At 33.4% G+C, this 15,388-nt stretch overlaps 1 protein-coding gene across 6 annotated transcripts in view; it reads left to right on the forward strand.

Moving 5' to 3' along the window:
• The window catches only part of LOC114206768 (UDP-glucuronosyltransferase 2A1), a 52,939-nt gene extending 39,972 nt beyond the window's left edge, over positions 1 to 12,967 (forward strand). For 4 of the 6 annotated variants that reach the window (XM_028100668.2, XM_088020810.1, XM_088020811.1 and 1 more), the window contains 5 exons: positions 1,467 to 1,615; positions 4,170 to 4,301; positions 6,980 to 7,067; positions 8,318 to 8,537; positions 12,688 to 12,967. In XM_028100668.2, coding sequence (XP_027956469.1) covers positions 1,467 to 1,615; positions 4,170 to 4,301; positions 6,980 to 7,067; positions 8,318 to 8,537; positions 12,688 to 12,967 — 869 coding nt within the window. The remainder of the gene's footprint in view (positions 1 to 1,466; positions 1,616 to 4,169; positions 4,302 to 6,979; positions 7,068 to 8,317; positions 8,538 to 12,687) is intronic. The other 2 variants (XM_028100670.2, XM_028100666.2) reach the window with 1 other exon arrangement.
• Positions 12,968 to 15,388: the final 2,421 nt, after the last annotated feature.

A 15,388-nucleotide genomic window follows, 5' to 3' on the forward strand; every position in this document is an offset into this window, starting at 1 on the left:
AGAAATACAATTATAAGAACATACTATGAACAACTCTATGCCAGCAAATTAGATAATCTGGAAGACATGGATGCATTCCTAGAGATGTATAAACTACCAAAACTGAACCAGGAAGAAATAGAAAACCTGAACAGACCCATAACCACTAAGGAAATTGAAGCAGTAATCAAAAATCTCCCAACAAACAAGAGCCCTGGGCTAGATTGCTTCCCAGGAGAATTATACTAAACATTTAAAAAAGAAATAATAGCGATTTTTCTGAAGCTGTTTCAAAGAATAGAAATGGAAGGAAAACTTCCAAACTCATTTTATGAGGCCAGCATTACCTTGATCCCAAAACCAAAGACCCCATCATAAAAGAGAACTACAGCCCAAAATCCCTGATGAACATGGATGCAGAAATTCTCACCAAAATACTAGCCAGTAGGATCCAACAGTACATTAAAAGGATTATTTACCACAACCTATGGGATTTATTCCTGGGCTGCAAGGTTGATTCAACATCAGTAAATCAATCAGTGTGATACAATACATTAATAAAAGAAAGAACATGAACCATATGATCCTCTCAATAGATGCAGAAAAAGCATTTGACAAAGTAGAGCATCCTTTCTTGATTAAAACTCTTTACAGTGTAGGTATAGATGGTACATACCTCAGTATAAAAGCCATCTATGAAAAACCCACAGCAAATATCATTCTCAGTGGGGAAAAATGGAGATCTTTTCCCCTAAGGTCAGGAACACAGCAGGGATGTCCACTATCACTACTGCTATTCAAGACAGTACTAGAAGCCCTAGCCTCAGCAATCAGACAACAGAAAGAAATAAAAGGCATCTGAATCAGCAAAGAAGTCAAACTCTCACTCTTTGCATATGATATGATGCTTTATGTGGAAAACCCAAAAGACTCCACCCCAAAACTGCTAGAACTCATACAGAAATTCGGTAAAATGTCAGGATATAAAATCAATGCACAGAAATCAGTGGCATTCCTATACACCAACAACAAGACAGAAGAAAGAGAAATTAAGGAGTTGATCCCATTTACAATTGCACCCAAAACCATAAGATACCTAAGAATAAATCTAACCAGAGGCAAAGAATCTGTACTCAGAAAACTGTAGAATACTCATGAAAGAAATTGAGGAAGACACAAAGAAATGGAAAAACATTCCATGCTCATGGATTGGAAGAACAAAATTGCAAAAATGTCAATGCTACCTAGAGCAGTCTACACATTTAATGCAATCCTTATCAAAATAGCATCAACTTTTTTCAAAGAAATGGAAGAACTAGTCCTAAAATCTGTAATTTCCCCTTCCTTTTAACATCTAGATGTGATAAATAATCTAGGAGACATAGATTTATTTTTTCCTTAATAGCTTGTCAGTAAATTAGTGTAAATTGTATCCCAACAAAAATATATATAAATAACCTTCACACAACTTTTTTCATGTTCTCCAGGAAGACCCACTACATTATGTGAGATTATGGGAAAAGCAGAAATTTGGCTAATTCGGACATATTGGGATTTTGAATTTCCTCGTCCATACTTACCTAATTTTGAGTTTGTAGGAGGGTTGCATTGTAAACCTGCCAAACCATTACCTAAGGTAGGTCTATTACAGTGGAATATTTCTTTTGTACCTTATGAGATAATGCTGATATTCCTTTAAGGTGTACTGTCTCAATAACAGATATATGCTGTTTGCTACTCCAAATCTATTTTACAAATCATAGGGGTCTCTTATGACTGGTATTACCTTTTTTGGACTTCACTTTGATATTATGGCTAAAGAAAGAAGTGAATCAAGTGGCATGTTAAAATTTCAGTGTGTCTACAGTTTGGGTACTGGATTGAAGCAACAGGAAGGTAGGGCCTTGGAAATTACTCAGGAGATTACCATAGTCTTCCTAACAAGCATGACGGAGTTATGAATTGGGAAAGTTAACTCTGATTGTTTGAGTGATAAAGATACTTTCATGAGAACTCTCAGGTAGATTCCAGAGTTTCGTCAGTAAGAAGAAGTAAGTGTTGACAGAAGACATGGAATCAGGTAGCACTTCTTGGGTAATAGTGATCTTTACTGAGATGAAAAATAATTCATGGAAGAACTCTTCTGCAATGATAATGATGAATTCACTTTTGGACCTACTCACTTTAAGGAGCCAAAGAAAGTTTCAGGTGAATATTTCTAGTAATCATTTGGGTAATACAAGGTCTAGGTTTTAACAAAGAGCATTAGAAACAGATTAGGAGTCATCAAAATAAAGACATCACAGAACTAAGAGACTCAAACCCTGAATTCTTTCTTTAAGATCATGATGTCTGGCTTTTCTGAAATGAAAAGGATGCCACATTCCAAAGTCACCAACAAATAAATGTGGACAGCCAAAAATGTTGGAAGAAGACAATATTGAAACATAAAAGAGAATAATAGATAAACATGATAAAAATATTGTATTTAACTATCTTTATCAATAACTATCATTATCAAGGGATTGAGGAGGCAGACACTCATTTGCTTGGGTTGTAGGTAAGACAGCATAATCTCTGTAGAAGATTGCAGGTTAAATAGTGTTCTCAGGAGAGTTCTTGATTTCTATTTAGGGTAATATGCACATTTAAGTTTAAATTTTATTTTAGGATTCTGAATATGCTTTTCTTCCCAGTCAAGTTATAGCTGCAGGTAAGCTCTATTGAATGTTATTATAGCATATAATAAACCAATATCTAAACAAAGGTACAGAAAGAGACAGGACATATCCTCGGCTCAGTAGATAATATTCTGTGCCACACTATTATATTCATCCTCCCATCCTCATTTTTCATATACACAATTTCACAAAACAACTCAGACATGTTTTACAAGAGGGAGAAATTATTCCATTCCAAACCCAATTACTAATACAAACATTTGGGCAATATGAACACCAATCAAAGCTTATATCTCTGATGAAAACCTTATGCCAGTCACTGCATACACAGAAAAAAAGCAATGAAAGACAGCCAAATCAGGAATCTAAACCCAACTGCTAGATTTGTAAATTTTCGTATATGTGTGTTCGTGCATGTGTGTGTTTATTCCATCACTGTGTCATAGGGAGATGAATCAAAATGGCAAAATACCAATTCCTGGGACTTCAGAGATATTCTCCTAACATTATCTAAGCTAAAAGATAGCTTTTATTTATGACATCATCCTTTCCCTAGTAATTTTACTAGCCTTAAATTGAGAAATACATTGATAATAAAATAAAAAATAAAAATAAATAATAAATAAATAAATAAATAAATAAATAAATAAATAAATAAAACTGAGAAATATAATAAATATATTGAGAAATATTGCATGGAAGCCACAAATAAATGCACAGGGAATGCATGACACATCTCTAGAAGTTGACATTCACATAGATTATAATGCAAAAGACTCCAGTCCCAGATTTTGCAGTGCCCAACTTGCATAATTGTTAAGTGGTGACCCAGAGGATTTTATCTGTAAAGAAGTTTATATTTGCCACTGTGCTAAGGTTCAAATTAAGGCATGTCAGCTACTTGTGGGAAGGTAGAGAAGCACTATTTCATAAATGTTATCATGATAAAAAAAAAGCAGAGGTTTACCTTTTAAAATATATTACTGTATATCTCAATTCTAAAAAAAAAAATCATTTTTAGCCCCATTAATCAGGAAAAGAACATGAGAAAAATACCCTGAATGCCTAACAGGGAGTTAGATTGATTTATTAATAATTTATTAGATGTAAAGGGACATGGTACACATTTTATAAGTCTGGTTAGGACCCTTTTTTGGGATTTCCTTACAAGGAATATTTTTGTTTGCAAACATCTCTGCTGGTTCATAAAATTAAGCCTTGAGGGTAAGAGTTCCATGAACCATGGGAAGAGCTGTCTCTTATTGCCCATTCTCTTTGTATAATGGTTTGGTTCTATGCCTTTATTTGTAATCAGTCATTATATATTCAAGCCGTAGTTTTCAGAAACATACTTCCTCTTAAAGATACTAGATGGTTCTCTGTGGCAAAAGATAGAACGAGTCTAATGTCTCTGACACATCTCTTGACTCTGCCTATTTAGAATAGATGAACCCCCCCCCAACCCCGTGATCCTGCATGTTTGTAGTAAAGAGAATTTTATCACTGTAGGAAATGGAAGAATTTGTCCAAAGTTCAGGTGAAGATGGTGTTGTGGTGTTTTCTCTGGGATCAATGGTCAAAAACCTCACAGATGAAAGAGCCAATCTCATTGCCTCAGCCCTTGCCCAGATTCCACAGAAGGTCAGTACAACATTGGGTCCTGGTGAACAGTTACTTTGCCAATTGGAGAGAAAGTGTGACTAACAGTACTTTTTCTAGATCAAAGCTGAGACACTGAGCCTAACTGGTACCACCTTCAAGTAAAAATTTCTTAAAACATTAAAATGATGTATTGAGGCACATTTAATCATTTGCTTAGTAAGCCTTTGTATTACTATGGAAATACATCTTTTTATACAATCATTTATTTTCAGTGAAGTAGAGATGAAAATGTTAAGATCTTAATAACTTTTTACTATTTGAAATCTTGTGACCTGCATCGACTACTCCCCAAATTCTCCAGTGTGTTAGCTCCAAGGTCTAGGAAAAGAGAGATGTTATACATAGAGTAGATAGGAATTATGTTCAAGGATATACTTTATATTTTTAGATTTAATTGACGCTGTATCAGGATCTAGTTGGTTTAGAAGTAGAAGCCTAATCTCTCTAAACTGAAATTTCTACAGTTAAAAACAGTTAAAAATCCCAATATTATTATCAAACAATATATATTTTCTGATTTATGATATTTAATTAACTTTAATTTTGTTGTCATTATAGTTCTAGATTTCTACTCTTTATATACTCCTATTCATGAAATACCCTAGAACTATTCATATTGGTATATTAGTTAAAATATATAAAACTCCATAAAGGTGAGCATACTAATTAGGCTTGTTAAATCTTTGAATTTTTATTTCTTAACTTTTTTATTAAAAAGTTTGCCACCCATGGATGTGGAGAAAAAGGAACTCTCTTGCACTGTTGGGAATGCAAACTGATGTGCAGCCACTGTGGAAAACAGTATAGAGGTTCCTCAAAGAGTTAAAAATAGAACTACCCTATGATCTGGTAATTGTGTTACTGGGCATTTACCCAAAGAATGCAAAAACACTAGTGCAAAGGGATACATGCACCCCGATGTTTATAGCAGCTTTACAATAGCCAAATTATGAAAGCAGGCCAAGTTTCCATGGACAGATGAATGGATAAGGAATATATGGTATTATGTAAGTGATGAATCACTAAATTCTACTCCTGAAACCAATATTATACACTATGTTAACTAAAATGTAAATAAAAATTTGAAAAAAAAGATGTGGTATACATACACAATAGAATATTTTTTCAGCCATAAAAAAGAATGAAATCTTGCCATTTGCAAAGACATGAGTGGAGCTAGAGAGTATAATGCTAAGCAAAATAAATCAAAGAAAGAAATATCATATGATTTCACTCATATGTGGAATTTAAGAAACAAAACAAATGAGCATGGGGAAAAAGAGAGAGAGAGAAACCAAAAAACAGACTCTTAATTATAGAGAACAAACTGATGGTTATCAGAGGGGAGGTGGGTGGGGGCATGGGTTAAATAGGTGATGGGGATTAAGGAGCGCACTTGTCATAATGATCAGTGGGCGAGGTATGGAATTGTTGAATAAAATAAACACTTTAAGAAATAAGTTTGCCACCTATTAATATTTAATCTGAACTTCGTCTTACAGAGCTCCCCCCACCTGCAAAAAGTATGTAACAAAAGGTTAACATCCTAACAAGATACTTCATTAAAAAATGAAATAAAGCAAACCTCCAGCTCTTCCTCCCTCAAAACTATAAGGAGAGAAAGAAAGAGAAAGAAAGAAAAAAGGAAAGAAAGAAAGAAAAAGAAAGAAAGGAAGGAAGGAAGGAAGGAAGGAAGGAAGGAAGGAAGGAAGAAAGAAAGAAAGAAACAAAGAAACAAAGAAACAAAGAAACAAAGAAACAAAGAAACAAAGAAAGAAAAGAAAGAAAGGGGGGCTCCTGGCCAGCTCAGTCGTTAAGTGTCTGGCTTTGGCTCAGGTCATGATCCCAGGGTCCTGGGATCGAGCCCCACATCGGGCTCCCTGCTCCATGGGAAGCCTGCTTCTCCCTCTCCCACTCCCCCTGCTTGTGTTCCCTCTCTCGCTGTGTCTCCCTCTGTCAAATAAATAAAATATTAAAAAAAGAAAGAGAAAGAAAGAAAGAAGGAAGAAAAAAAAGAAAGAAAGAAAGAAAAAGAAAGAAAGAAAGAAAGAAAGAAAGAAAGAAAGAAAGAAAGAAAGAAAGAAAGAAAGAAAGAAAGAAGGAAGGAAGGAAGGAAGGAAGAAGGGGGAAGGAAGGAAGGAAGGAAGGAAAGGAGGGAGGAAGAGAGGGAGAAAAGAGAGAGGGGTGGAGGGAAGGAGAGAGGGAAGAAGGAAAAACAATCATTCAACAACCAGACAACAAAAATTTAAAGCTAATTATATTTTGGAAAACATTACATTTGAAACATGAGAGGTTATGACATTAGTAAATTTACACAGTATTCATGTTTATTTTAATACTTTTTAAACCCCCATGTTCTGATTGATTAAACTTGTCTTTTCATTTTATATATCTTTACTCATACCTCAAAACTTTTAAGTGATAAATATAAAAATGAATAAACCATACTTAATAGAGTATTAGTTCAAGCCCTTTTTGACAGGGTTGATGTAAACAGTCCTACTATATCTCCATGTTTGCAAACTACCCCTTATGTCCACTTCTCTCACCAGCACATAAAGTAGTGGTGGGCCACATGATTTATAAATAATTCTATAGCATTAAGATGCCTTCACTGTGTGTTTTTACTTGCAACATTAAAGCACTGTCTTCAACAGGTTTTATGGAGATACAAAGGAAAGAAACCAGCCACATTAGGAGCCAATACTGGACTCTATGATTGGATACCCCAGAATGATCTTCTTGGTAAGACTGGGGGAAAGAAAAGCTGTACAGTTGGATAATGGACAAGTAAAGTAACTGTTTAACAGCAAATAATTCAATAAGTATTTAATAGCTAAAAATGCCACATTTTAGGCTAAAATCAAAAACCCAAAAAACAACAAATGTTGGAGAGGATGTGGAGAAAAAGGAACTCTCTTACACAGTTGGTAGGAATGAAAACTGGTGCAGTCACTGTGGAAAACAGTATGGAGGTTCCTCAAAAAGCAAAAAATAGAACTACCCCATGATCCAGTAATCACACCACTGGGTATTTACCCAAAGAATACAAAAACACTAATTCAAAGGTATACATGCACCCCTATATTTATAGCAGCATTATTTACAATAGCCAAGATATGGAAGCAGCTCAAATGTCCATCAGTTGATGAATGGATAAAGAAGAAGTGGTATATATATATATATATATATATATAATGGAATATTATTCACCCATCAAAAAGAATAAAATTGTGCCATATGCAAGAACATGGATGGAGCTAGAGAGTATAGTGCTAAGACAAATAAGTCAGAGAAAGATAAATACCATATGATTTCACTAATATGAGGAATTTAAGGAAAAACAACAAAAGAAAAGAGCAAAGGAAAAATAAGAGAGAGAGAGAGAGACAAATCAAGAAACAGACCCTTAACTATAAAGAACAAAGTGATGGTCACCAGAGCAAATGTGCATGGGGGGATGGATAAAATAGGCAATGGAGATTAAGGAGTGCACCTGTGATGAGCACTGGGTGATGTACGGAAGTGCTGAATCACTATAGTGTACACCTGAAACTAATATAACACTGTGTGTTAACTATACTGGAATTAAAAATAAAATTAAAAAAATAAATAAATAAACCTAGAAAAAATAAAATGTCACATTTTACTTGCAGTTTTAAAGCAGAAATAATTCGAGAATTGGCAGTTAATTTTATAGATTCAATGCTTTCTTTGATTCACAAAATAGCATTTCAGTTAAGACTCTCATCACTCTTCAAGTTTCAGTCTCAGTTTGAATATTTCCTCCTCAGTAAAGTCCTTCCAGACAATGCAGAGGGAGCTAATTTCTCCTTTCCTGGGATCATAGTTTTCTGAAATAGCAATAGCCCATGTGCTCTCAGCTTTTGTAGAAAATGCTTTCTTCATTGAGTCACTCCGTAGGTTTTTCCCTATCTCCCTCTAAAATTCTGTTACCTTATTATAATGAAATCCTCACCCAATTCCCAAACTAGGTCATCCCAAAACAAAAGCTTTTATCACTCATGGTGGAACCAATGGGATCTATGAAGCTATTTATCATGGGATTCCTATGGTGGGAGTTCCTATGTTTGCTGATCAACCTGATAACATCGCTCACATGAAGGCCAAAGGAGCAGCTGTGGAGGTGAACATAAACACAATGACCAGTGAAGATCTGCTCAGTGCCTTGAGAACAGTCATTAATGAACCTTCGTGAGTACTACTGTTTTAAAAGGCTTACCATTGATTATGCTACCCATCATACTTGGAAATGTTCAATGTCTCCTGACTTTGTTAACAGGTTTATTTTCAAATAACAACTATAACATGACCAATATGGAAGTGCCTTTATTATTTCAGTTCCCTAACATTGAAGTAATTTGCTGAAATTGGGAAAAAAATACTATTACTTCAAATATTTTATCAATGCTTTTTTCAAAATCAATCATTTTAATGATCACATAAGTTCTCCGACATTTTTTGAACAATCTGCTTGTTTGTATAGACACACATATATATGCCTATTTAAGTATTATAAGTACAAAATTGGAAGTGATAATTCACTTTATCATTCAAAAATAGCCATCATTAACACTGACTATATATCATTCATCAGTATATGCATATACACAGGGAGGAGAGATACTAAGTAGGTAATAATTTTACAAATACTGGTTATTACTATGTGTGAACAAAATTTTGAATTTTATCTGATTTAGCTAAAGATTAATTGAAATGAATCTATAAACTATATTTAACTTTAAGTATATATCATTGTATCTTATTTTTTCTCTGAAAAATCTCATCAAGGTTAAGAATTAATATATGAATACAGTTTTTTCATTTTTATGTATTTTTTATTTTAGCAACAGTTGAACTCCTGCTATAGAAATAATCTCATCTCAAAAATATAGAAGTAATCTCATCTCTAATATGTATTACTTAAGATTTTAATTTGTCAATATTTATGCCACTTATTTTCCTCAAATTTAGTCTTTTGCTGCATCTTAAAGGAATCAATATTTGCCCTTAATTCTGAGATTTTTATTCCTAAATATTTTGGATTCACTTTTAACTGAATATATTATATGAAATTTTCTTTCAATAAAGATTCATGGATATAAATTTCCTGATCGTTTAGCAATATTTGCTGATTACCTTGATATAAGAATGATATCTCACCTCTCTGAATATAAGATATTTAGCTCTCTCTTTTCTTCAGAATTGTGTAAATATGACTCATGGTCTCCTGGCTTTAAATCCTTCTGTGGGAATTTGAGGCCTGTCTGATCATTTTTATTTGTTTCTTTTTCAGTTTGGAAAAAAATCATTTTTAAAATAAATTCAGAAACCTAATTAATGATGTATCTTGATAAATTATTTTCTACATTTTCCCTGGGTTATAATATGTCCTTTCAATACCATCAATCTAGATTAAAAATTATTTTTCTTCTCAGAAATTATTTTTTTGTTATTTGTTAGAATGTTAGTTCCACTTTTTATCTGTATTTCAGGGACATCAAACTTCAGCATTCTCTATGTTAAAATATTTTGGTTTCGTTCTCTATCATTTTCTAAGTGTCCTAATCATTTTCTACTTTTCTTAATTCACTGGGATTCCCTCAATCCATAAATTAGTAAATTTACTATTTTTGCCATTAGAAAATTACAGTTTCTAGGTTAGACCCTCCTTTCTCTGGTCACATTTCTGACAGCTGTTACTTTCCTCTCTTTTCTTTTTCTTTTTTTTTATTATGTTATGTTAATCACCATACATTACATCATTAGTTTAAATGGGGGGGAAAAAAAGAAGGTAAAAATTCTAGTTCTCAGCTGACATATGACACGGATCTGAGTATTTTACAGAGAAATCATAAAAATGTACAGAATTACTAAGCATGAACTCTGTGAAATGTAATCTAATAAATGTCTTATAGAAGCAAAAATAAAATTACAGTTTCTAATTTCATTATTAATCCTTTAAGAGGTATTTTTGCCAATTTATTTCAACAGCTCACCTATATACACTTTATCACCACTTTTTTTTTATAACCTAATTTTTTGTCTTTTATTCATAACCCTTGCATTCTTATTTTAATTCAACTCTCCTCTTTTTTGAACTATGTATTATGCTTACTTACATTCTAAGTCCATCATTTTTATGGTTCCCCCCCCATATTGTATAAGTTGTTATCAAGGCATATTTTTCATCTAGCTTTCTCAGTATTTACTCTGAATTTGTATAAGTGCCTTATATTTAAATTTGTTTCCAGGTTACCTCAGACTCAATTATTTTTATTCAGAGGCAAAACTCAAACGATAGTTAAAACATTTCATTTGTATTACTGAAACCTGAAATTCAGGAGGTGGGTGAGAAGGTCAACTCAAATGCAATTTTGTGCAGCTTTTTTTGGTGAAACTAGTCTATGTAAAACTATGTATTCTAAGCCTTAGTTGCAGGGTTTTTTAGACAACGGGGTCAATGTATTGCTCCCCCAAAGGGAATGTTTGCCTTGAATCCAACCTAAAAAGTCAGTGCTAGTGGTCCATTTCCCCCTCTCACACACATTCCCATCAAATGACTCTTATTAAGATGCACGTTTAAGTCATAATTTTCAAAATATTATAGATATCATCAACTCAGGAGCCGAGCTGGTGTTAAGAGCTTCAGGAAGGCTGACTATGATCTTCTGTTTCTCATAAATGATGATCTTGATGTCTAATGCATTAAACTAGTACTGAGTTGTTAATGCTGATAATTTGGTTCATTTTACTAAATAAGAGTAAGTTCTGTAATTTTTTAGAACTCTACCTTATTTCATGGAATACCATTAAATTTTATTATTGATTTGAAAACTATTGATGCAAAAGACAGAAACATAAATACTCAGGATTTTCCAAGAAAATACCTAAAATTATTTATTTTAAAATATCTTAATATTAACTGTAAACCTAATTCTAACTCAGAAATCATCGGGTAACAATAGAGTTTAGTATAGAGTGCATATATGGATGTTTTTGTGTTCCATTTATTACTTCTTAAAGGAATTAAGGAACACAAAAGATTACACTTAAATACATAAACCATAGTAATTTTAATATCTGATAATATTTTAAGATAACAGTCATATAACATTAGTGTACAATAAAATGTTAAATAATCATTTTAAATATGAGCATAGGCCTTTCTTGTCTCATTTATAGGAAAGCATACTTTATTTTTATTTGGATTCACAAGTAGAAGTTTATCTATCTAGTATATACGTATTTCAGATTTTAAATCTCTATCTATAAATGGAGAAAACCTTGGACAAAAATATGATTTGGAAAGATAGGCTTTTATTGCCACTGTAGTTTGCTGAAATATTTTAGGACAAACCACGTGAAATTACTGCTTTAACCCTACCTATATTTCAATCCAATTGAAAGAGTATGACTATTCTTTCTCATTGCACACAAAAAAGAACACAACTAAATTATCCCCTCCTACTGGATCTAGCATACCATGTTCACTGGGGAATGATGATCACATTTCTTCTTCTCCAATCCCAGCAATGTCTAACTCACACCAGGACATCTCTTCACAAACCACTTACCTTCCAATATCTTTATGTTTCCAAGTCGCAACTATTATTTATAACACAAAACCAAAAGGAAATATACTAATTCTGGCACATCAACTAAGAAATATCAAGTGAAGATAAAACCTGCCTTTCAAATACATACCTCTACCCATTACTGTTTGAGATGTTAGAGTTAACTCCATATAACATTGCTACTTTGATGCTTATTGATTGGGGGCTCTAGTTCTAGCAAGATATTTCTATTTATCTTAAAAATTCAATTTTTAAATTACCCTAGTATCTTTACCAATCTTGATATTGCCAATATAGACACTGTCCTTTGCATCACAAAGACACAGTGTGTGGAATGGAGAAATTATCACAGTGTCGAGATCTTAAACACTGCAGAAATGGTTTACTAATGTCAATTATCAGCTTCTTGTCTGTAATCATGAAGTAGCCAGAGATTAAAGACCATGCTTGGGTTATTTGCTGTCTTGGTTTTTGAACAATCCTAGAAACTATACACAATATCAAAATTCCTCCTTGGAAAAATGAGGTCATACATCTGCAACAAACAGTCCATTTTTTTATGTCTGCATTTCACCATATTCTGTTAAGAATATATTTCTTCTACATCCTCCCTTCACAATTCTTAAGATGCTATGCAACCAACAAAGTTCATGTCTCATCAAACTCAATGTACCTATGGCCTTTGGCTTATATAACATATAGCATGTATCACATCTTACCTGTAATGAAAACAAAAACTCTCTAATTTCTATATTTTTTCCTACCAGTTATAAAGAGAATGCTATGAGGTTATCAAAGATTCACCATGATCAGCCTGTGAAGCCCCTGGATCGAGCAGTCTTCTGGATTGAGTTTGTCATGCGCCACAAAGGAGCCAAGCACCTGCGGCCAGCTGCCCACAACCTCACCTGGTTCCAGTACCACTCTTTGGATGTGATTGGGTTCCTGCTGGCCTGTGTGGCAACTGCTATATTCTTGGTCACAAAATGTTGTTTGTTCTCTTGTCGAAAATTTGGTAAAACAGGAAAGAAGAAAAAGAGGGAATAGATCTTTCTAAGTTTAGCAAAGTCCTTAATGGGCAATCCTGTTCATTCTAGCCACAGTGACCTTAATGAAAACAGATTATCTCCATCCTGTTTTCAAAATTCCCATTCTTCTACCTTAGCCTAGCGATAAAGCCTAGAATTCAACATGATCATTAATTAGTGAACATGTCCCAGGCTTCCTTTGTCTTTTCCCAGGTGCCTTTACCCTCTTCTTCTTATTTTCCTATGACAGGTACACTAATAATTTTATGTATCTTCTATTCAAAATATCATATTTTTCATTATGCTTAACCTTAAGAATATGCTGACTAACAATATGCTGAATCCTGAGGAGCACATAACATATGAGTTGAAGGTGATGGATGTAGGGAATATTGAAGAATAAAATTCACAAGTTCCTATAGAATATACAAATCAAGGAATCACCATAGAAGATTAGTATGCTATAAGAAGTGTAATGATTTCTTTTTTCATAAAAAATAAGCCCTTCTGCTTGCCCAAAGTTATTGGGGTCAGAGCCTAAATTGATAACAACGGTTATAGTGCATCATACTAGGGAAGGTCTACAAATTCCCATTCAATCTATAGGTAATTATGGCCTGTGTTCCTGCCTGCAATCAACTAGCCCTCTTGTGTGCCTTTTAATGCAAGGGTCTGGGGACTGCCCTCAAACAAAAGAGATTAATTGAGTCATTATTTTTTCTCAGGGACAGAGAATGTCAGCAATATATTAAGGGTGACCAGATCATTTATAGAGAAAATAATTAAGAAATATGGAAAAACTTTTATGAAATTTTTAATTAACAGTATATTGATAATATTAAAGTTAAATGTCGATTTATTATATTGAAAAATCAGTAATGCCCATAATCTATAATCATTTTTTATAATCAAAGGTTTAGTTTTCTAGCAACAACAAATATTTACTTGGAATGTAAGATCATTGTATTATTTTTCGGTCTGTATCTCTTACAAATTTAAATTTATCAATTAAGTATTATGCCAAGGATGTAAGCAAGATATTAGTAGATCTGCTTGACTAAGGGTATGTTTTAGTAAATATTTATCATGGAAAGCACTAATTAAAATTCATAATGAATCAGCTCTGCATTAATTTAACAAGTAAAGACTGCACTTTCTTTACCCCTTATAAATTTAATGATATATTCTAATTGAAGTTTTAATTTCAGTATTTCATATATAATTGAGGTGATAAATGACATCCGTTCACTTACTGAAAATTTTGAAATTCATATTCATTTTAACATGGCATATTGAAAATTACCTCCAATTTAAAAATAACTGCATGATATATGATATAAAAACATGTATTTCTTTTTTTAGCATGTACATTACCAAAAATGCAAATAAATTCTTAAATTTTTTTGTGAAGGCTAAAAATTTATTTGTTAAATGTTAACATTTTTAAAAGGTGATTCATGTTGATGTATTTTGACTTTTACAATTTGATTATGGCCTGAGAAAAGCTGTTTATGTTTGCTCTGTGCCTAGTTTATTTTCTGCTATTGGAATACAGCAAATGGCTTAAGATACAATGAGAGGTGGGCTAGCCATTCATGATGTTGAGCACCACCAAGTTCAGGCACCCATTTGGTTTCTGAGACTGGCTGCCCACAACACAGAGATTTGTTTCTGCATAGAGATAGTCCCTGCTCACCTGCTTTCTCCCCTCCTGCTGATTATCAGCAGATTTCTTCCTTTGCCTGAATAATACCAGAAGGCAGCCGGCAATAATTCCTCTGTGATACCAACTGCATTAGTCAGTCTAACTGCAGCATATATTTGGATAATAAACAAACAAATAAACAAATAAAAATAACACACACATACGTATATACACGTATATACACATATATACGTGGACTTTCCTTAGCTGTCTTTTGCAAAACTCTTCAGATGAAGAAACTCTCATCCTTAATAAGCAGAAACCAAGTCCCGTTAGCCAGAGCGCTGTTACATAGCTCTTACATTCTCAGACCCTGGATTATTATTCAACAGGCTGCACTTAATACTTTTACTCATTTTGTTCATAGACATTCCATGTTCCCCTCATCTGCTAGCAGCATCTCCCCTGGTTAGGATTCTTTACCTGATAGAATGATCCAAAACTTCATGCACTCCAAATAAATGTCAGCAGCCAAGTTTATCTTTGGTATTTTGAACCCATGACCACAGCCAAGAGAGTAACACCTTCTCTGACTGAATTCTGAAGCAGAGGAGCTCAAAATAATCAAGCTCAAAATAATTCACAGTTAATAATCTAAGTAAATCATGGCTATAGCCCTGGGTGGAATCATTCCTCCCTTGAGAAATGCAGCCTCCAAACCACCAGACTCCAAGTTGTAATAATGAAAAACAAACTTGTCTAAGGGAAATAGGCATACTTGTTAGGGGACTCATT

Source organism: Eumetopias jubatus, unplaced genomic scaffold (assembly GCF_037043125.1).
Source record: "Eumetopias jubatus isolate StellerSeaLion01/CBP00866 unplaced genomic scaffold, mEumJub1_p1.0 scaffold_2, whole genome shotgun sequence".
In the NCBI taxonomy this organism is placed as follows: Eukaryota; Metazoa; Chordata; class Mammalia; order Carnivora; family Otariidae; genus Eumetopias; species Eumetopias jubatus.